The sequence below is a fragment of the Schistocerca piceifrons genome, chromosome X (assembly GCF_021461385.2).
Source record: "Schistocerca piceifrons isolate TAMUIC-IGC-003096 chromosome X, iqSchPice1.1, whole genome shotgun sequence".
Taxonomy (NCBI): Eukaryota; Metazoa; Arthropoda; class Insecta; order Orthoptera; family Acrididae; genus Schistocerca; species Schistocerca piceifrons.
This window is the reverse complement of record NC_060149.1, coordinates 474,779,255-474,803,130: the sequence shown is the minus strand read 5'-3', so window position 1 is coordinate 474,803,130 and position 23,876 is coordinate 474,779,255. Positions and strand designations below refer to the sequence as shown.

General features: G+C 40.7%; 1 protein-coding gene across 3 annotated transcripts in view; it reads left to right on the top strand.

Annotated features, from left to right (window-relative positions):
• The window catches only part of LOC124721685, a 145,133-nt gene that overhangs the window by 75,758 nt on the left and 45,499 nt on the right, over positions 1-23,876 (top strand). For all 3 annotated transcript variants that reach the window (XM_047246762.1, XM_047246763.1, XM_047246761.1), the window contains one exon: positions 10,409-10,907. In XM_047246762.1, the coding sequence (XP_047102718.1) occupies positions 10,409-10,907 (499 nt within the window). The remainder of the gene's footprint in view (positions 1-10,408; positions 10,908-23,876) is intronic.

Genomic DNA, 23,876 nt, shown 5'->3' with positions numbered 1-23,876 from the left:
AGTTACAAATTGTCTTTCAAACTACAATGACCCATTAACCCCTATAAACAAAATGACCACCCATAAACAGTTGTTGACAAAGAAAAGGGTGTTATTTCATAACAGTGAACTTCAGACATTGGAGTGATGTATACTGATGGAAAAGAATCATAACATCAAAAAATAATTAATGTAGAATAATGAAATTTTGGGAAAAAATTTGTTTAGGTAACATATTTAAGTGATTAATGTTGCTAGAGCACAGGTTAATGTGTAACTACGAGAATGTTGAATGCAAGCATGCAGACATGCATGCATTGTTGTACAGGTGCCGGATGTCATTTTGTGGTATGCAGTTCCTTGCCTGTTGCATTTGGTTGGTCATTGCAGGGATGGTTAGTGCTGTTTATGGATGACACTGGAGTTGTCATCTGATGATGTCCATATGTACTCGACTGGAGACAGGTCTGGTAATCATGCAGGCCAAGGCAACATGTTGACACTCTGCAGAGCTTCTTGGGTTTCAACAGCAGTATTTGGGTGAGCTTTATCCTGTTGGAAAACACCCCCTGGAATTCTGTTCGTGAATAGTAGTGCAACTGGCCAAATCAGCAGACTGATGTAGAAATTTGCAGTCAGGGTGTGTGGGATAATCATGAGAGTGCTCCTGTTGTCATTTAAAATTTTACCCCAGACCATAACTTGAGGTACAGATTCAGTGTCTCTAAGATGCACACAGACAGGTGTGATAACTATATGCAAAAAGAACAAACTGGGATAGAAGTTCCAGTGGTTGATTCCAGGAATAATAAATAGCTAATTACTATTACTGTAGCTTAGGTGGCTGCAGTCCAGGCCCTGATATTCCAATTCAGGGTCGAGCCATCTGTAACTATGAGTCCAAAGATGTTATGATTCAGTTGCTTTAAACCTATAAATCTTCATGCTGATTTAGTGGAAGTTAATGTAAATGTTGTTGGTAATTATGTAGTGATACAAGCTTCATTAATATTCTGTAAGGTGTTTGTTAGTGAACAAAATTATTATCTGTTATTTCAGTATATTTTCTTAGCGCTCTGTAGAGAATCATTTATAAATTTTAATTGTGGGTGGTATTATGCAATGACTCAGGAAGAAAGATATTTTGCACTACAGTGTTGCAATCCTTAAAAAAAAAATAAAAAAAAAATCATTCAATTAAAAACATAAAGAGACTAAGAAATGTGCCTGAATAGATGTTTGATATGTTTCCTGATACCCCAAAGATATCAAAAATTTTTGATAATTGTAGGAAGCAGTTTGGTTCATTGAAAAATATTCAAGAAATTAGTGACTGCAAAAATTCTTTGGCTATTTTCCTCCACCTTCTGCTGTTCCGGAGACACTAAATATGTCTCTTCAGGATTAGGAGATTCCCCTGTACATCAGATGAAGGAGCAGTCCACAAAAAAAAAAACAAAAAATTAAAAACCATTGAGTTAGCACTAAAAAAAGACAGTTATTTGTTAATGCAAAGCATTCCTCAGAAAATGAACATGAGCCATTGGAGCAGTCTGTAATAGGTAACTTGAAAGCTAGTTTTTGTTCAAGTAATAGGAAAAATAAAGTAATGCTACTAACTTGTTTGCCTGAATCGTGGAGTATTAGGAAGATAATGCGTGAATTCAATGCTCCCAACTACATAGTACGCCAGGCAAAAAGGAAAGAAGTATATTAGAAAATCCTGATCAAAAACTGTGAGAGAATTTATTATCACAAGAAGTTGTGCAATCAGTGAGTAATTATTTTTATGAAAATGACAAAATAAGCAGAGTGATGCCAAGGAAGAAATACTGTGTAACTGTGAAGGGGGGAGATGGAGATAGAATAGTAATACCTGAAAGACTTATTATTTCAAAACTAAATTCCAGCAATGAAGATTGGATTTTCTAAGAATAGTAATACCTGAAAGACTTATTATTTCAAAACTAAATTCCAGCAATGAAGATTGGATTTTCTAAATTTGCAGCCGGCCGGTTTGGCCGAGCGGTTCTAGGCGCTACAGTCTGGAACCGCGTGACCGCTACAGTCCCAGGTTCGAATCCTGCCTCGGGCATGGATGTGTGTGATGTCCTTAGGTTAGTTAGGTTTAAGTAGTTCTAAGTTCTAGGGGACTGATGACCTCAGAAGTTAAGTCCCATAATGCTCAGAGCCATTTGAACCATTCTAAATTTGCAGAACGGTTATTGTAGAACACACTCAGTATGCTTTCGCACTACACATCAAAATGTCAAACTAATGCTAGAAAACGCTAAGTTCGGTATCTTAAGCAAAGGAGAATTGACCTTGTATAAACACTATTTGACAAAAGTGCTGTGCAACCCAGCATCATTCCACTGCATTATGGAAACTGTAGTTTTCCTAGAATTCACATACATTTGATTTTGAAAAGCCAAAGGCATAAAAGGCACCAAACGCGAGAAGGTTTGCTGAACTAGCATCGTGCATGACCGTAAAGGTAATAGGCCAAGTCACTGATCTATAGGTGACATCAATCATGAAATGGCCAGGCAAGGGGATTTGCTGTTCACCATATCTCTGTAGGCACCTGTTTACAAGTGACAGCAGCAGTGGGCCGAGATCTGAATATGTTCGGCCATTAAGGAGGGAAACAATAGCACCGGTGCCTACCTGCAGGTACAGATGTCGCAAAAGAACCAAAACCCTTCATAAAAACTTGTTAGAATCCTGATGGAGAATGGACTTTGATGATGACTCTTCCTGGATGTCTATATCCATGTACTCTTATGCTGCATTCTGTGCAGTTATGTGGCAGACTACCACAATGTGGGCTTTTTTTTTTACAGACAGCCCAATGCTGGAGAAACACTTGATCTGTCATGTTTGGAGTAACAAGATGCACACAATGGCAACAGGGAGCGGCAGCTGGAATACTGTTTACATGCCATGCAGAAGCTGCCTGATTGTCTGGCTTGCACCACCAAGAAGTCGTCCTGTCTGGATGCAGTGGATGCCACTGGGCCACACTGTACTGCTGCGACACCACACAGTGCTTCCAGCTGCTGGCCACCAGTGTAGACCTCATACAATAGGGTGATGGACAAAACCTCTTCAAGGGAGGGGCTTTCTAATTGGAGGGCCCATTGCCAGACATCCTTATTCAGGGGGAGAGAGCAGATGATAATATCACAAACCATGATGTCCGCATATGACTCTTTTGAATTTGCTGTGACAAAATGGTGCTTGTGACTAAGGCCATGGATGCTCAAGGCCTAGGCATGATTAGACTGATGGGACTCCTTCATGCATTGGTGCACTTCAACCCTAGGGGCCATGACGTGTGCGCGGCGGCAGTAATAGGAAGACAGCAGTGAGCATAACTTTTCAAAATTCCAATCAGGAAGGTTCCTGCAATGGGACAGCTGCTGCAACACCTGATGAATGGTGGGAGAAATCGATGACAAAAACAGCTAATAACATACCCTCACATCCGTAATGTGGAAGGCATGGAAATGTTGCTGTAGGCAAAGTTAGTACATGTCCCAATCTTCCGCTGTCTCGTCAAAGGCAGGAACTGAGGAGAAAACATAGTTGGAGATGAAGGGGGAGAGCGCAACACCAGCACAGCTTGTCAAATGACCATAAGTAGTTCCTACTGTTGTTGCAGCAACATCTGAAGCAGTCACTCGATGTCAAAACAGCGTGAGAAAAGCAACAGATGAAAAAAAAAAGGACCCTGCTCATTGCCAGTGTGTTCTGGGCACAAGTACTCACAAATAATAACAGACACAACACTTTGTTATGCTTAGAATACTTGTACAAGAAGACACTTGCCATGGATGGGTGCACAACTAGTCTGATAAACATTGGCCGAATGTCAACATATGATGGAGAGTGAGGCTGGCCTGGCCTGACTCTATAAGCCATCACCCGACTGGTGTAGTGCGCTGCAGAGAGGCTTCATGCACATCCAAGAGTGACGGCCTCTGCCAGTGCTAGCATCATTTCACACCTTACAGCTGTGCAACCCAATTGTGGGTGTGGAAGCTATGCGGGTCACTACAGAGGGTATGTCAATAGAAAAGAGAAATGTGGGCAACTGAACTATGATTTTGCCAAGTCAGTCACCTGACTTACATCCCATTGAACTCTTACGGGATGAACTTGACAGGGAGATCAGAAAACAGGCTGAAAATCTGGGGAGTAATTCACAGGCAAAATTTGCAAAAACACTACAAAATCTTATCTCCAGAATGCTGAGAGTTTGTGCAGCTGTTCTGAGATCAGCTGGTGGATACTTTGAAGAAGCTAAAATCTAAATCATATTGTGTCGTACTTAATGATAGAGAGAGAAAATATTTATTTTGTTGGTCTGTTTAGTTTGTACAATGTATTTGTACATTGGAATATAGTATATAGCTTCTTTCATGGGTGAGTGAAAACTTTTGACCTGTTGTGTACATTGACATCAGACAGAGACTGGGATATGGTACTGCCACTCAAGACATTCATGTACATGACAGCAAAGCAAGACAATACACATTGTTAATCATTTCACGTGATCCATGGTTGAGAGTCTGAAACAACAATGGATACTCTCTTTTCATTACAACCTGATAGTGCTGAGAAGGATTACATAAAACAGCTCATCGCTATTCAGAACTAAAGAAGAAAGACAGTTGGCATGTGTTCAACCCTTGGATGCCCAGGATAAGGACTGTGAAAATTATAATACCAAATACCAACCTGTAATCTACAACTCGTGTCTTAGTAGGCAGTTTTTCACTGTGTGGATAGTCAGGCTGTAAGAAAAATGATAAAAGCACTACTTTAATGTGTACCAAATCCTATGTCACGTGTCAGACATCACCTACAAAGCCAAGGATGATGATCCTAAATAGAGGAGACAAAATTGGAGTGATCTTGTGCACTTTGCATGAAATTGTATCTTAATTCAGAACTGCAGATCAATAATAGGGGCTTTCCATGTATTGAAGATGAATATCTGCCTGATGATGTGATACCTTGATGGAATAAACTCAATTTGGAATGTCATATTGAAGATGAGGAAGTGACAATACAACTTGTATGTGACATTCTTCCAGTAATGTTATATGAAGATCCACCAACTAGATCCAGAGGCAGAAAGCTCTAGTTCACTCTGAAATAATGGGTTGCAGTTTTTCCAGGACGAGGAACAATGCTTTATGCTGTACTTCATATGTTGGGGTGTAGCACTTGTAATCACTAGCAGGTAACTTGCAGATTGCCAGTTTGATTCCCTCCTGCATCTATTTATAATTTAAGAATTCTGAAATAACTTGGGACCTAATTTTGGAATTTACTAGAACATACGTACATATAAACAAGAGCAATGTTTGCTGAGACCAGCTGTTCAGCTCTGTCTGTACGTTAGTGTGTGCAGAATAAATGTACTTTCAGAGGAACTGTTACTTCTTGTTGACGCTCTGGCTATTGGAAGTGGTATTTGATCCTGGATTATTTGTGGCATTATAATGCATTAGGTGCCATTTGTAAGTTTAATATATTTCTGGCTAAATTTATGTACACCTTTTAAATCTGTTTCCATATGGGAATTATGAAATGTTCTGGCTGACCATGGATAAAGAAGGAAATTAAAATATCATGAATAGGGAACTATGTGGACAGGTTAGGACAAGCAAGGAAGTACATCACCTTTCACATTGCAGTAACAAATAAATTTGTAAATTATCTATAAAATTAATTAACCCAAAGCTAAAAGTAAAACTATACGGGACTTTGTCAAAAAGAAAACCAGGAAGTCTCAAACAGGACCCAAATTTAGTTATTATGGGAAATGACAAATGAAATGTGGTTACATGTAGATAGCAAACATTTTTGTCACAACAAAATCATCTTTCAGTCATTCAGAACAAAATAAAATATTCAAATGACAGAAAATCACCAAATGAATCTTCTGTTATTTTAGTTATTTGACTGCACAAGTGACAACATTCATATAAAGAGACTTAAATGCTTTAACATTGAAGATAAAAGTAATAACAATTTCGCTTCCTATTTAACCATTTGAATGCAGGGCCCATCTGTTATGTTGCAAGTGTCAGTTGTGGTCAGAACAGTGTTGTGTGTAGTTGTGCATGCATTATATTGGAGATAGTGAATTCAAATGTGGGAAAACTGTTGGTCCTCGTATGGTGGGTGCTTCTGTAACCAAGATAGATGAAGTTTTTTTTGTATTTGAAGAGACACAGTAGGAAAGAAATACCAAATGCATGGATACTAGAAAAACTGCTGTGGCATGCCTGCACAATCTGCCACTGCAATGTTTATATCTGACACTAGTGGCAGCCGGGTGCCACCATTGCCCACAGCCAGTATCATTGGCCGGCAAATACAAACATGTCGGGTTGCTGCCAGCAGGTCCTTGTCCACTTACATCTTCTCCACTGTATGCAAATGTTCTTGAGTCAGTCCATCACTGTGCTGGTGTGTTTTTGCTGTTAGTGATAGCACTCTGTACTTGGACAGTTAATAGTTGTGTCCATGTTTCCCTAATCTAGTCATTATTCAGCATGCAGTTGTTTGGCAACAATATAGTTCATTCCACGCATGTCTTTCATAAGTGAAAACGGATCCGGCATTGGTTCAGTTGCAACAACTTGAGTGACAGCAGCAGCAGTTAGGATTTTTTCATCAATTATATTTACAAATTCAGTGGGAGCAATAGCCACCGCCCCCCCCCCCTCCCCAGCCACTAGCTGTTATGTGCCTGACCGTGCAACCCCCCCCTCCCTCCTCCACCTCTCACCCCCAGGTTTCCCACCATTCCAAGAAGCAAAGAAAAAGATTTGAACACAAAAGTATGATGTAAGCAGCAACATTTTGCAGCGTTTCAGCGTTTTTCTTGTCGTGGACTGCATCTGAAACATTTCATTTGCTTCAAAAACTTGGTCTATTGAAAGATCATCTGCATTGTCATTTTCTGAAATGTGTGACTTCCTTATCATAAGCAAACCCATGTGATAGTTGCCTATTTGGAGTTCACCAACAGCAAAAGAACTCTGGCCAATCTTATTTAGCGTGGGTAGCTGGCCTCAAAGGTGTCGATAGCATCTCAATGAATTGTTCACAAATAGAAAAGGAAGAACAGACGATAGTCTACACAGTCTACAATTCCATGCCTTCCTATATGGAAACAAATTTCATTTCATTGCCAACCATAAACCACCTGTGGCACTTTTTGGCCCCCCCGTTCTTGGCTTCCTTGCAGGACCACACAAAGACTTGACCAGTAATCAGCTGGCGATTGTTGATGAAACCCTCCTCCTTAGTATGGATTCGGATAAAGCCCACACTGGCATCCCATCAGTCCTGTGGTTTCTCCACTGTGGCATAACCCACATGAAAATGCTAACAAGATATGTTGTCTACTGGCCCAGCCCTCATTCAGCGGTTGAGAACCTTGCCCCTCCGCGTGGCTGCAAATAGTGTGCCAAGCGTCAGGGAACCCCCGCCCCTCCTCGAAATTTTGCTCCATGGCCCACTCCTGATCAGCCAAGGGACTGCACCCATATCGATTTTGCGGGTCTTTTCTGTCATTCCAACCCACTCCTGATCAGCCGAGAGACTGCACCCGTATCGATTTTGCGGGTCTTTTCTGTCATTCCGTGTATTTAGTAGTTGTGGATGCACTGTCAAATTACCCATAAGTCATGCACATGAGTTGCATCTCAACCGACATTACTGTGCGGGCTCTAATGTAGATTTCTGCAGATGAAGGTTACCACAGACAGTTGACTCCGATAATAGCTCACAGTTTGCCCTGACATTGTTCCATGATTTCTGCAGCCAGACTGGTATTTCTCACCTCACGTCCACACCATTTCACCTCCAATGGAGTGGTGAGGTGGAACATATGGTGCATGCGTTTAAGATGCAAATGGCAAAGTGCTTGGTGAACTCGTCTACTGATATGATGTAGCCTCTGTTCCTAAGCACCTAGAGGATCACCCCCCTGAACAGGTGCAGCCTAGTGTAAGTCCTACACGGCCAAAAACACCTACGCTGCTACATCCACTCTATCCTGCACCACAGCCTGCCAGCAGGCATCATTGATGTCAAGATGGATCTACTGCCCACCCTGATCCCTTAACTGATGTTGGAAAGCGGCTGGCCAGATATCGCCTGCTCATCAGAGCACGGGGCGGACCTTCCCCTGTTATTGCAGCCTGCAACGCTTGTTGCCATTTGGCCCACAGAGCCTCCACATGTGTGGTCATCACCATGGCCAGTGCACAATTGTCGGGGCCACTTCAGCTCTTACACCCCGCCAGGCCAGAGACAGCTGACAGCCAATCCCTGTGGGGCTGCTGCCTCTTCAGATGTGGATCAACCGATGGAAGCCAACATCGTTGCCATGAATTTGGCGTTGCACCACTGCTGTCAACGTTATCATTGTTGTCGGGTCTTCTGGATGCATCTGATGGTTTCTTCGCCTATGCCGACCTTCTGCTAGCATCGACCTGGCCAGCGTGGTCCTCCTGTTTTCACCAGCTCTGCAGAAGAGGGGAGGGATATGGCAGCACACCTGCACAATCTGCCACTGCAGGATTTGTATCTGGTGTCAGCGGCAGCTGGGTGAAGCAGGTGCACCTGCAGCCAGCACCTTGACCAGCAAATACAGATACAAATATAAATATAAATATATCAGGCTGCTGCAGCAGGGCCTCATCCACATGTGTTTTCTTCACTGTATGTGAATGTTCTTGAGCCAGAGACAGGCCAGTCATATGACTCTGTACTTGGGCAGTTAATGGTTCTGTTAATGTTTCTCTAACCTTGTCATTATTTGGCATGCAGTTATCACCCAGTGTAAATCTGTGTATGTTGGGGTTCTCAATAAGAAGTGTAGATACAGCAAAAACATCATCATCTGCTAAGTCACAATGCGGATGATAATGTGTGTTGAATGACCATGGCAGACGATCATTAAAGACGATTATGATGGAAAATAAGGGGACAGCAGCTGCAAAGTCACTGCAGAACTGAATTTCACACTCATGAAAGGTGTCAGCACCAAAACTACATAAAAGGTGCTCCATAAGCCTGTAATTACAGGGCGAGCTAGAATTCTGAAACCGCACATTAGTAATGCAAATGCTTGTAATAGGTAAACATGCTGCCAAAGCCATAGAACTTGGACACTGGAACGATGGAAAAAAATCGTTTGGCCAGATGAGTCTTGCTACACACTGTCCCCAACTTCTAGCCGAGTTCACATTTGGTGTATGCTGTCACAAGCCCATGATGCAGACTTCTTTTTGCCGAGATTGAAATGTGGTGGGCGTTCATTGATGATTTGGGTAGCAATATCATGATACTGCATGGGCCCCATGCTTACTCTGCAAGGTTGCATTACTGCCAAGGATTACGTCACAATTTTGGCTGTTCAGGTCCATTCCACAGTACAGTATTAGTCCCCCAATGATGATGCTGTGTTCCAAGATGACAGGGCCCCTGCTCACATGGCTCACATCATCCAGGACTGGTTTTGTAAACATGAGGATTAAATGACGCAGCTGCCCTGGCTGGGACTGTCACCAGATCTCAATTTTATTGTCTCTGTGTCATATACTTTGGAGAAAAGGCTGTATGGTCACTATTGGTTTCCATAGTCATTACCAGAACATATTTTCTTTCCTTGCTGTTCATATTGATAGCTCTGGTCACACATTATGAAACTTCTTGCTGACCATATTCATTTATGTTTTTCCATTGCTACATCTAATTACTTTTACCAGTTGCAATCATTTAAATAAGAGTAAGAAAAACAAAAATTAGTGTCACCTGATAGAAAAATTCTGAATTCTACAGCAGGGTGTTCAGAGGCCACAATAAATTCTACATCATCAAAAATGTTTTCATATTGGATTATTTCAATTTTTTTTTAATGTAATGGGAGAAAAAAGAGATTCTACATCATCTCCTGTTTGTTAGCAATGTGGTAACCAATTGTTGGTATCTGGAGGCTGGGGACACACATTAATCTGTAAATATTACTGCAGAACCCAGCTCTGTTTTTAACGATAATAGAACAATAATTTTTTCCCACTTATTACCATTTTGACAAAGTTTTCTATAATTAATATTGTGTTCATTTGATTTTTGTGTGTGTACTTGTGACAAAACTTTTATTACGTGTAAGAGATGCCACAATTTGTCTCTAAATGGAATTTCAGGTGTTATTGCCTTTATTCCTCTAATTTCCATTGGTGAATATGCTCTATTTCCCCAATAGGAATAATATTTTCCTCTTACTTTTTTCTCAGAATACAGGACTTTTGGCTTTTATTACTGTAACAATCATAAGGTGTCATCTTATAAAGAACTATGTGTGTTTAGTATTTGTTCTTTTCTCTCATTACAGAAAATCTTCATCTGAGAGTGAGATTATCAAACAATTACCAGAAGAAAGTAAAAATGCTGAACTACCAGGAAATGTAGAGAGCACCAAACAAATTCTACAAATAAATGAAGAGTTGGAAGTTTCTACAAATATGCTTGAAAAAAATGAAGGAGAAAGCACAGAAACTGAAAGTAAAACAAAGTCTGATGAAAATTTGCCAAAGGAAGACATTTGTCGATGTGCAAAAAATGAAATGGAGCATAACTTCCTGCGAAGATTTATTAACTTACTGGTGAACATTTGTGTCAGTAAAAATAATGAAATCCAAAAAAAGATTTCAGTTACATTAGAAATTTCACCAGAGGAACTGAAGCAACTACAACGACTGAAAGATGACAGAGATGTTGCCCCAGCCATCAGATTGCTAAATACCATAATCTCAGATATGAAATTTAATGACCATGAGGAAGACTACTCTTCATTTTTTCATGGGGTTATACGAATGATTTCTTCAAAAGAGGTAAGAAAAAATTAAAGAGATGCACATGTGTTTTAAGACATGCAATTATGCATTTATCTGACTCTAGTCATCTACCCTTAGTCTGCCAGTGAGTGCTCTTTATAGGCCGGTCAATGCATGGATAACAGAAAGTTGTGTCGCTGAATGATGTGTGATTTAATTGATAATGTGGATGAAAGAGATAAGTGGCCTCTAGTGCAATGTTACAAAGCTGTAGTTAGTTTTCCACAATTTTCTAGACCTATTTTTAAGAATTTCCATTATACTTCTCAATAAATTGCAGGAAAATAATGAATTTTATACCTTTCAGAACTATAATTCAGAACTTTATTTTATCTTCCTTTTAACATATGGTCTTAGGAAAGTCAACCATTTGCCTGTGAGAAAATCCACTGAGTAGCATACAACTATGTTTAACAGAATGCAATTTTTTCCACAAATGAGGAGCACTGAATGCCTTAGCACATTTCTCAAACTTTCAACTTTTTACCAGACACTAATTCTGTATCAGAACTCTAGTGAGCAATGGTATCAGCTCTGATGAGTGGGGTGAAAGGAGAAGATGTAAGAGGTAGGGAAGAAGAGTAGGGAGAGAGATTTTGACAAAATGCATCATAAATGAAGATGGTAAATCTGCCTCCTCAGCACGGTTTTATCAGTGACACTAACAAAACCATCTCCAGTACAGTCTTAACTGTTGCAGTCACTAAATCCAAGCCAGTTGCTAATGTGAAAACAGACTTGACTGCCATCAAGATTCAGAGTTTGGAAATATGCCGCTGCTGGCAACACCAAAGGCTTCAGCAGTTCATTCATCTACATTAATACTCCAAAGCCACCTTATGGTGCATGGTGGGGGTATTTCATGTACTGCAACTGTTTCCTGTTCAATTTGTGAATTGTCTGATTTAATGTAATGGTCAGTTTGTGAAATACATGTGACTGTAAGTAATTTTTTGCTTCAATCGTCTGACATAGTATATTATTGTAATAATATTCTTGTTGGATCTGCAACTGGATCATACAATAATCTTAACACAATATTCTAGCAGTCTAGCCGGTTGCCATCTTTAAAGGCAAATGCTGTTTGCTAAATCTTTCTGTAACTGATTCCTACCATGAACAGCAGCTGTTTTTAATGCCTCATTGGATTAAAAGCATCTATCAGAATTAATAAAATGTTGTGGGCTATTATGCTGTGGTCAAATTGATTTCACCTTAAAACCCAGCATTGTGTCCCCATATGCAGAAGACATTTTTGTGAGGGATCGTAACTTTGTTGAATGTCTGATTCTCATCCTGGCTCAAAGAATAACCGTTCTTGAGCAATGCATTGATGAGATGTTTTAATTCTGCTTCAAGCAGCTCTGGTTCACAGATTTTCTTTGTTCTATCTGCCAACATTTTTATGATGCCTCGCTTTTGTTGTGAGTGGTAGTTCAAATCCCAGTGCAGGTAATGGTTTGTGTGTGGGTTTTCAGTAAACCATGAGGTCCAAGTTACCATCTTCTTTCTTGAAAACTAGTACATCAAGAAAATTTAATCTTCCATCTGCCTCCTCCTCCTTCATAAACTGAATCTTCAGGTTGATCCCATTCAGATGTTTGTGAAAACGATCCAGTTCCTCCCTGCCATGCTGCCACAAAACAAACGTATCATCCACATAACAGAACTAGATATTTGGTTTCTTGTTCACAGTTTCCAAAGCCTACTACCCAACTTTTTCCTTAAAGAAGTTCACTATAACCAAGCTTAAGGGGCCTCCTATAGTGGCACCATCCTTCCGTTCATAGAACTCTTCGTTCCGTTTGAAATATGTAGTTGTGTGACAATATTTAAACAGTTCCGCAACATCAGGAGGAAAAATATGATTCCGCTGTTGCAACAATTTACTGAGTGGAACCATTGTAAACAGAGACACCACATCAAAACTAACTAATATGTCCTCCAGTTGTATCACTATGCCATTTAATGTACTGATAAAATGTGCCGAACTTTTTTAAATATGAATCTGATCGGCTCACATACGGTCATAATAATGTTGTCAAGAACTTGACAATTGAATAGGTGAGTGAACCAATAGCACTCACTATAGGCATTAGAGGAACATGTTCTTTGTGCACCTTTGGCAATCCATAAAGTCTTGGTGCTAGGGTAACTGAATCGAACAGACGTTTTTGAATGCTTCTTTATCCACTGCATAACACTTCTAAGAACATTGTCAGTGGGGTCTTTACTTAGTTTCATATATGTTTGCAGATCTAATAAGTCATTAATCTTACTATAATAGTTGGTCACATTCAAAACAACCATTGCATTTTCCTTGTCAGTGGAGAGAGTGATGACACTGTCTTCCTCATTCAGGTGTTTTATGGCATTCCTCTCACCCTCAGTTAAATTACCTTTTATAGGCTTTGTGTGAGACAGTACTCTTACAGCTCCTTTATGAATTTCTTCAGCCATAACCTTGACGATGTGGTTGATGTTTGGTTTGTGAGGCACTCAACTGTGCAGTCATCAATGCCCGTACAAAGACCTAATTTTTTACACAGTTTAATTTTTTCTCAAGCCAATCTAGCCACTGTCACAAATGATGATAATGAAATGATCAGGACAACACAAACACCCAGTCCCCAGGCAGAGAAAATCCCCAACCCGGCCAGGAATCGAACCCGGCACCCCGTGATCCAGAGGCAGAAAGGCTAGCTACTAGACCACGAGCTGTGGATAGCCGTAACCTGGTCCACACTATTAATGCTTGCTTCTACACTGGCTATTATTACTTCCATGGGCACAACTCACAGGCTAATGGCAATATATCCACTCTTGGCGAACACAGATCTCTCATAGTCAGATAAACTTCCTGATAAGTTGATAACCATGCAGGAAGTGCCTTATTATGCTGCAGATAATCAAATTTCTTCATCTGTCTATTAGACATTGTCAACATACTCTTCCTAATAGTATTGTGCAATGGTCTGTCAGTTCTATCCCAGCCACCACTACACAATTTATTGCTGATAGTAATATGAAGAGACATTAACTTACAGTCTGTGCTTGCCAGGTTCCAATGGATCTGTTGAATTCGCTGTCATAGTAAAGCCTCTTCTGTCCATTTGAAAATCCTCTGTGCCTTGGCCGAGTTGTATAGTAGATTAATTCTCAAAAACTTTGGAATAACACTGACTGCTCTGCAGCGAGACAGGTATGTGAAGGAACACAAAAGCTGCACTCTCTTCTTCTGGAGACCAGAATTGGAACATCACACCTACACGGAAGATACAAGATCACCTAAAACTGGCCAACAATGCTTGATAACCACTGGGAAAAGCTGTAATTTGTAGGATTCTGTGTATTTGTCGGGAGGTGGATGTGGATACTACTAAAAGAACTGTCAAAAAAGACTTGAAGAGCACAAGGGCAATTGCAGAAGAGGGGAGACTGACAGATCAGCTGTTGCGTAACATGACTTACAGCTAGGAGACCATCACATTCATTTTGATAGGACTCAAGTACTAACAGCTACAAGTGGATACCATGAAAGGCTATACAGAGAGGCCATAGATATTGTAAAATGCCCCAGGAATTTCAAATAGGAAGGAGGACGACATTAAATTGAATGATGTTTGGATTTCAGTGCTGAAGAAGATGTGGTCCATTCTTGCACTACGGGATGATAGCAACAACGAACGATGCCAGTAAACAAGGGCCAATTGCACTTGCGTATTCAAAATGTGTGATGTCATGCCACTGTGCAGAAGCAGAATTTTGCTGTAGTCAGTAGTGAGGTTCGAATCAGACATTCAACATAGCTATGATCCTCCTTGAAAATATCCTCAGCAGGTGAGAATGAAACGTCAGGTTTTAAGATGAAATCCATTCAACCATGGTGTAACAGCCCGGAACATTTTATTAAGTGTGACATTTTCGGCTGTGGAAGTTTACATTTTACTAAAAGCATCTATGTGAGAAATTGTTGCTGCTGCTCCGTTACTTAAATTGAAAGTACAGTGTCTCGGTGGTGGAAAACTGGCAGAAATGGTGAACTGCTGTGTAGCATGTCCTTGCCGGCCAAATGAAAGTTTCTTTTTCATACATGTTGTGAAAATGGGCGTATGTGGATGTATGTGTGTTCGTTCCACATCTCCTCCTAAACCACTGGACGGATTTCAACCAACTTTTCACACATATCACTTACTGTCTGGAAATCATCATTGTGGGGGCAAGAACCACCTACCTATCAACAGAGTGGGGGTAGGGGTGAAAAAGCAGTGTAACCAATAACACGCAAATACCAATACTTTAGTCATCCAGTATTTGAGAATGAGAGCACTTAGAGACTTGCACCAAACCTTACACATAATTTCAAACCTTTAAGAAACTTTTTCACACTGACTACCCCAACAGAATGATAAAGGAAAAAAAAAATATCATCAGCATTTTCACTGTTCATGCAGTAAAACAGCAGCATGAAGGGTGACATTTTAATTTACTAGCTCTTTACTGTTAACTGTATTCATGACACATATACGACTCATAGTTCAGGACATATGACATCATGAACACAGATGCATGAAAACTGCCTCATCATGCAAGACATTTAAATCTATTACTTCATCGCTACTAACTCTATTTACAACACTTTTCACTGACAGTAGTCACATATGCCACTGGAATGTATCTGCAACATTATGTCATTGTACAGCACATAGTTCAGAAGAGCATAAACATTGAGCAGCATGAAAATGATACTACAGAGCTAGAGATACAGGTGAAATATGTGTACAAATACAAGTAAAATATGTTAAATACATGTGAAATATATTTGACATGTGTGTACATGGGCAAAGCCTCAGGTAAAAATTTCATTGAAACTGCAGGAATGATTTCAGTCAAATTTTGTACACATATTAGTTACATTGTGGAAAGAAATACTGTTGGTGTAAAAACCACCAGCCTCCCATTGGTGTGAGTGTGATAATGTGGAGAGAGAAGGGGATGGAGGAGCTCAACAGACGAAGGATAGGCCTTGTCTCTGTTTATAATAGTAGCTGCCATATTATTTATAATTGCTCCTGCATCTTATTATTAAGGCTGTTCCTTACAGGGATCAGCTGAAATTAGGTTGGAAGATAATATTATAAATAGAGAGGAGAGTTATCCTTTAAGTAAAATGTGAAATCATGTTTCATTCATAATTATGATATTAAAAAAAGAAAAGTCTTTGACTTGACCAACAGAGGCACGTACTTCGCAGCAACTCATTGTTTCTGCCAACTTTCACCACTGGGGATCTATACCTTAAAATTACATTACGGCAAGAATATTACCACTAAATATGCTGGGAAAGTTTATGTAGCCATGTTTGTTCGTGCGATTTAAATAGTAAACTGTTGTGTGATGCACAACATATCTCTTTTACCATCTACTGCTGGAGTTGGCTGAACATTTCCATGATGCTTGTGTACTTTCCACACAAACATGTGATGACTCATCGGTTGGTTAATGAAGCGATAGTGTCTACAGACACTGGTTATTTAATATTGGCTGCTGTTATGACTGCACATGAGATTGGATTCCTTCCAGTTTACATTGGTCAAGTTGCCTGAAGATGGTATAATGAAAATTGAAACTGGTTGCATACATTAATTAAATGGAAAAGAGACAGCTGCATGTTGTTTAATTTTTATTTTATGTTCATAAGGAGGCTGTCCTCTCTGCTCACATGGTCAATAAAGAGTTCAGGTGTGATGCTCTAAGAAATTTGAGGAAGGATATGGGGAGACTGTCCACAGACGTGTCATACAAACAGTTGGGTTAGTATATTCACTCGAAGGGGACTACCATGAAGGTGATGGTGCAAAATAAGATCTAGGTAAGCTGTAATAATTTTAACTAATATATTTCAAGAACGTTTGGACACCACATTGTAACAAAGCATGTCATTCACAATGAATTAGCTGATGAAATATCAAAAAGTCCGCAAGGCTATTTGTAGATGACGTTGTAAACAGGGAAGTTGCAAATGTAGCAAATTATAGCCAAATGCAGGAATCAGTGCATAATGCAAGGGTGGATAATTGACTAACAATACAGTGTGTCCTAGGAGGAATAGTCAATATTCAGGAATGTGAGATGAATGATAATTTGAAGCAAAAAAATTCATATGGCTATATGCCCTATTCCAAATGGTTTCCGAGATAGAACAGATTTAATTTACATTGATATTTCTTGTATTATTGTGTACATTGCCAGGTTTACACATGTTCAACAGTTAGTAAACATTCAGCATATGTATTATAATCAGCTGAAAAATACATATTTTCAACACATTCACCTTTAAGTATTACCATACATATCATATTAGAGTTCACAGTAACAGGCAGCTCCAAAAGTTGGGATTACACAACCATCTGCCTATATTCATTTAGTCCACAATGTATTTTCAGGTACCATGTTGATGAAGTTCTGCCTGACAGCAATGACTATGGGTATGCTGTCCCCAAAGAGTGTGTTTTAAGTGTTATCCTCCTTACCATAGTCATAAATAGTATAACATCCACAATCAGAAGCCATGTGCAATGCTCCTTATTTGTGGACAGTTCTAACCCTGCTGCAGCAACTCATTAGTTGCAACTCTCAGTTAGAAGATTTGAGGAGTGGGCTGCAAAGATAGGTTTAAAATTTTTTTGGATAAGTATATGTATTTTTAATTGTTCTTGATGTGTTTTTAATTTCTCAAACTTGCAAATTATGCACACCATCTCATGTTTTACAGATTCACTTAGGTTTCTGGGCCTCATATTTGATTCAAAACTGTTGTGGCTAACATAGCTAATATTCCTCAAATTCCCCATCATACCAAGCTATGGATTGCCCTACTATGGACTAAATTAGCTCAAATCATCTATGATGAATCAGTCCATTTGGGATCTGTTTGAAACATGAACTAGAGACAAGTACTGATCCAAACCCAATGTTGGAACCAACTGTCTCTTAGGTTACTGAAGAGGCCCAGTGTAATTTTAGTTCTGGTGAGGTACAGAAGAGACTGCATTTCTGCAAATGTTTTTAATGCAGTGTTTTATGATATTTTAAATGAACACTACAACTCTCTGCCTGTGTTCCCAGAGGGGTCCAAGCAGGAGGACTGTTGCCTGTTTTGTGGCTTTCCCTGACTTTGTCCTCAAGATTCAGTACCTAAGAACTTTATTGTAAGTAATGCAGAATTACATGTGATCTTGAAGACACTGGAGCAGATTAAATGTACAAGGTGTATTCAAAAAGTAACCAAAATTTTGAAATGTTGCATGTTGTGTTAGCCCAATGCAGTTTTTATTTATTTGTGTGTGTATGTACACAAAACAGGTCCAAACGCTGTTGCAGAGGCAACGGAAAAAGCATGCGAAGTTCAGAAGAATGCGAAATCCCAAAGATTGGCTAAAATTTACAGACGCACGAAATTTGGCACGGACTTCAATGCGAAATGCCTTTAATAGGTTCCACAATGAAACATTGTCTCGAAATTTGGTAGAAAATCTAAAGAAATTCTGGTCGTATGTAAAGTACACAAGCGGCAAGACGCAGTCAATACCTTCGCTGCGCAGTGCCGATGGTACTGTTACCAATGACTGTGCTGCTAAAGTGGAGTTATTGAACACAGTTTTCTGAAATTCCTTCACCAGGGAAGAGGAATGGAATATTCCAGAATTTGAATCATGAACAGGTGCTAGCATGAGTTTCTTAGAAGTAGATACCTTAGGGATTGCGAAGCAACTCAAATCGCTTGATACAGGCAAATCGTCAGGTCCAGATTGTATACTGATTAGGTTCCTTTCAGATTACGCTGATACAATAGCTCCCTACTTAGCAATCATATACAACCACTCACTCACCGATAGATCTGTACCTACAGATTGGAAAATTGCGCAGGTCGCACCAGTGTTTAAGAAGGGTAGTAGGAGTAATCCATCGAACTACAGACCTATATCATTGACGTTGGCTTGCAGTAGGGTTTTGGAGCATATATTGCATTCGAACATTATGAATCACCTCGAAGGGAACAATCTATTGATACGTAATCAGCATGGTTTCAGAAAACATTGTTCTTGTGCAATGCAGCTAGCTCTTTATTCGCACGAAGTAAAGGCCGCTATCGACAGGGGATCTCAAGTTGATTCCGTATTTCTAGATTTCCGGGAAGCTTTTGACACCGTTCCTCACAAGCGACTTCTAACCAAGCTGCGGGCCTATGGGGTATTGTCTGAGTTGTGCGACTGGATTTGTGATTTCCTATCAGGATGGTCACAGTTCGTAGTAATAGACGGCAAATCATCGAGTAAAATTGAAGTGATATCAGGTGTTCCCCAGGGAAGCATCCTGGGACCTTTGCTGTTCCTGATCTATATAAATGACCTGGGTGACAATCTGAGCAGTTCACTTAGGTTGTTCGCAGATGATGCTGTAATTTACCATCTAGTAAGGTCATCCGAAGACCAGTATCAGTTGCAAAGTGATTTACAAAAGATTGCTGTATGGTGTGGCAGGTGGCAGTTGATGCTAAATAACGAAAAGTGTGAGGTGATCCACATGAGTTCCAAAAGAAATCCATTGGAATTGGAATTCGATTACTCGATAAATAGTACAAATCTCAAGGCTGTCAATTCAGCTAAGTACCTGGGTGTTAAAATTACGAACAACTTCAGTTGGAAAGACCACATAGATAATATTGTGGGGAAGGCGAGCCAAAGGTTCCATTTCATTGGCAGGACACTTAGAAGATGCAACAAGTCCACTAAAGTGCACAGCTTACACTACACTCGTTCATCCTCTGTTAGAATATTGCTGCGCAGTGTGGGATCCTTACCAGGTGGGATTGACGGAGGACATCGAAAGGGTGCAAAAAATGGCAGCTTGTTTTGTATTATCACGTAATAGGGGAGAGAGTGTGGCAGATATGATATGCAAGTTGGGATGGAAGTCATTAAAGCAAAGACGTTTTTCGTCGCGGCGAGATCTACTTACGAAATTTCAGTCACCAACTTTCTCTTCCGAATGCGAAAATATTTTGTTGAGCCCAACCTACATAGGTAGGAATGATCATCAAAATAAAATAAGAGAAATCAGAGCTCGAACAGAAAGGTTTAGGTGTTCGTTTTTCCCACCCGCTGTTCGGGAGTGGAATGGTAGAGAGATAGTATGATTGTGGTTCGATGAACCCTCTGCCAAGCACTTAAATGTGAACTGCAGAGTAATCATGTAGATGTGGATGTGTGTGTGTGTGTGTGTGTGTGTGTGTGTGTGTGTGTGTGTGTGTGTGTGTGTGTCAAAGACTTAAATATGCTGGAGTGACACCTCTGTAAGTTTTCATGAAGAATTGGCCATACAGGAAGCTATACAAGATATCAGAAGTGAAGTTCTGACAAAGCTAAACAAGAAGAAACACCCTGTTGGTAGTTTGTGACACAAGTTAACAATTGGACAGATGGTAATATACTGATCCACTGTGTGGTGGTTGGAGGAAATCATAGGAAATGGTGGGGGAGCTGACTTCATACAAGAAAATTAAACAGCTTCTAACTTTCATTGCATAATTTGGCATGACAGTGTGCACGTAGGGTATTTCCAGATGTAAGTTGGTTTACCCAAGTGGTAGCAGGAGCATGCATGTGTAATTCATGCCTGTGGAAACCCAGCTTATCTATATATATAAAAGAAAGTCGTATTAGTTACACTATTTATAACTCAAGAACGGCTGGACCGATTTGGCTGAAAATTGGTGGAGCTCAGAACCAGGAGACGGAAAGAGGATACTTTTTATCCCATTCAGTCACTATAAAACATGGTATAACAAAAACGCATCTGGCATGGAATAACAAAACGCACATGTCAGCTAAACATCACTATACAACATGGTATAACAAAAACGCATCTGACATGGAATAACAGCAGTTGCTTCTTCTGGAATAGCAGCCACATTGTTAGAAGGATATCGTACGGCTCATTCAGAATTAAAATTACCGTTAAATCTTCAAGCTATTGAAGAACCAACATGTAATATTACAAAAAACTCAGCAATGGCTGAAGTTTTATCAACATCCAAGATCATCATCTTGGACGAATGCACAATGGTGCATAAACGTGCATTAGAGGCACTTAGCCAAACATTGAAACATTGAAACATCTATGCAATGACTTGAGATCTTTTGGAGAAGCAACTATTTTACTGTCTGGCGATTTCCGCCAAACACTGCCAGTATTTCCAAGATCGACAGCTGCAGACGAAATAAATGCTTGCCTCAAATCATCGAATCTATGGCGCTATCTGAAGAAACTTCAGCTGACAACAAATATGAGAGTTGCATTGAATAATGATACATCTGCTGAAGATTTCTATGAGCAATTGCTGACTATTGTTAATGGTCGAGTAACTGTCGAAGAATCGAGTAGATTACTTCATTTCCTCATAATTTCTGCAACTTTGTCTCATCAAAAGATGAACTTATCAACAAAGTATTCGCAAACATCATTACTAACTACAAAAGTAATGAATGGTTGAGTGATTGAGCAATTTTAGCTGCTAAGAATAAAGATGTAGATGACCTAAGCTACATAATTCAGAATGAGATCATTGGTAAAATGCATTCATTCAAATCTATTGACTGTGTAACAAATGAACATGAAGCCACCAACTATCCAATTGAATTTTTAAACTCCTTGGATGTGCCTGGCTTACCACCGCACAATTCACACCTAAAAGTTGGCTCCATAGTAATCATGCTTCCAAACATAAACCAACCAAAACTGTGCAACGGTACATGTTTGGTGGTAAGTAAATTGATGAAACAATGTTATTTACGTGACAATACTCAAAAGGAAAATTTGAAGGTGAAGAGGTTCTCATTCCAAGGATCGCGATGATCCCAACCGATATGCCATTTGAGTTTAAAAGACTTCAATTTCTGATCCGTCTTGCATTCACCATGACCATTAACAAATCACAAAGCCAATCCTTGAAAGTTTGTGGTTTAAATCTGGAATATCCATGTGTTTCACATGGTCAGTTATGTGTGGCATGTTGGCAGGTCGGAAGACCATTTGCATTGTTGGCGAAGAGTTCTCGGGCTTCCAGCCGGGTGGCGGTGTCTTCAAACAGCGACGTTTCGACGAGTGACATACTCATCATCTTCTGGCGAAGTGCCGAGACTTTGCGGATGCCGGTCCCTTTATACCTGCGGTGTGCCCCCCACCACCTGGCCGCGGGAGGCTGGGTCCAGAGGAGCCGGCGGGCGAGGTGGAGGGGGAAGCGGGTGCGCCGTTCGTGTCTCCGTCAGAGCACTCTGATTGCGTCTCGTGAGCTGGACGGTTCTTGTTGCGTTCCTGGCATATTGCGGCTAATGCTGGATTCCAGGCCGCGCTCAGTTGATAGCCTTCGTCCCTGTTCACAAGGTTCTCGTGGACCCGTATTTCTATTGATTCTTTAATGACGCTATCCCAATAACACCCAGCTCGGCATAGCACCCTGGTGTTTTCGAAGTCAAAGGTGTGGTTTTCTTTGATGCTATGTTCAGCTATAGCAGATTTCTCTATCTGTCCAAGTCGAACATGCCTGATGTGTTCCTCGCACCTTTTTGAGATGCAGTGCTGCGTTTGACCAATGTACTGCACACCACATTCGCAGGCAATGTTGTATATACCAGGTGTGTTTAGTTTGAGTGGGTCTTTAGCTGAGCCCAGCAGCTCTTTCGTCTTCGGCGGTGGTCGGAAGACGGTATTTATGTTAGATTTTCTTAATAGCCTCCCGATTTTGGCTGATGTGGGCCCCAAATATGGAAGAAAGGCGAGTCTCTTGTTAACTTCCTCTTCCTCTTCCTGAACTTTGTCAGCCTGTCTCCTCTTGAAGGCCCTGCCAATCTGTGTTTCACTGTACCCGTTTTTTCGAAATACCTCTCTTAGGTGGTGTAATTCGTCTGAGAGGCTTTCTTTGTCACAAATGACGTGCGCCCTATGCACCAAGGTGGTCAGTACTGACTGGCTTTGCGCCGGATGGTGGCAGCTGGTTGCATGGAGGTACAGGTCTGTGTGTGTCTTTTTTTCTATATACTGAATGGCCCAGCGTGCCATCCGCTTTCTTCCTGATCAGTATGTCCAGGAATGAAATACAGCCATTCTCTTCTACTTCCATCGTGAAGGTTATATTCTCATGTATGCCGTTCAGGTGGTCCATAAACTCGTCCAGTGCCTGCCTGCCATGCTGCCAAATCACGAAAGTGTCGTCCACATAGCGGAAGAATTGCCTGGGTTTACGGTGAGCAGTTTGTAGTGCCACCTCCTCAAAGTGTTCCATATAAAGATTCGCGATCCCTGGAGCAAGGGGAGATCCCATGGCCACTCCATCCACTTGTTCATAATGCTCTCCATTGCACTTGAAGTAGGTGGTCGTAAGTGCATATTCAAAGAGCTTCACTGTTTCAGGCTCGAAGTGCCGATTAAGGAGCGCCAAGGCGTCTTGTAGCGGTACTTTTGTGAACAAGGAGGTGACGTCGAAGCTCACGAGTAGGTCATCACTCTGTATTCGGATGTCCTTCAGTATTCTAACGAAATCCGCGGAGTTTTTCACGTGATGACCGCAGTGTCCCACCAGTGGTTTCAATAGTGTCGCCAGGTATTTGGCCAGTCCATAACTGTGCGAGTTGATAGTGTCCAGAATCGGCCGTAGAGGCACCCCATCTTTGTGAATCTTGGGCAACCTATACAGGCGCGGTGTCGTTGGCGCTCTGGGATACAGCCGTTTCTGCACTGCCTCTGGTAGATCTGAGTCCTTCAGTAGCGCCACGGTTTTCCTGGTCATCGTCGATGTAGGGTCCTTGTTGAGCTTCTTGTAGGCTGGGTCTTGCAGCAGAGAGCAGATTTTCTGTTGGTAGTCGACTGTGCGAATCAGCACCGTCGCATTTCCCTTGTCTGCTGGGA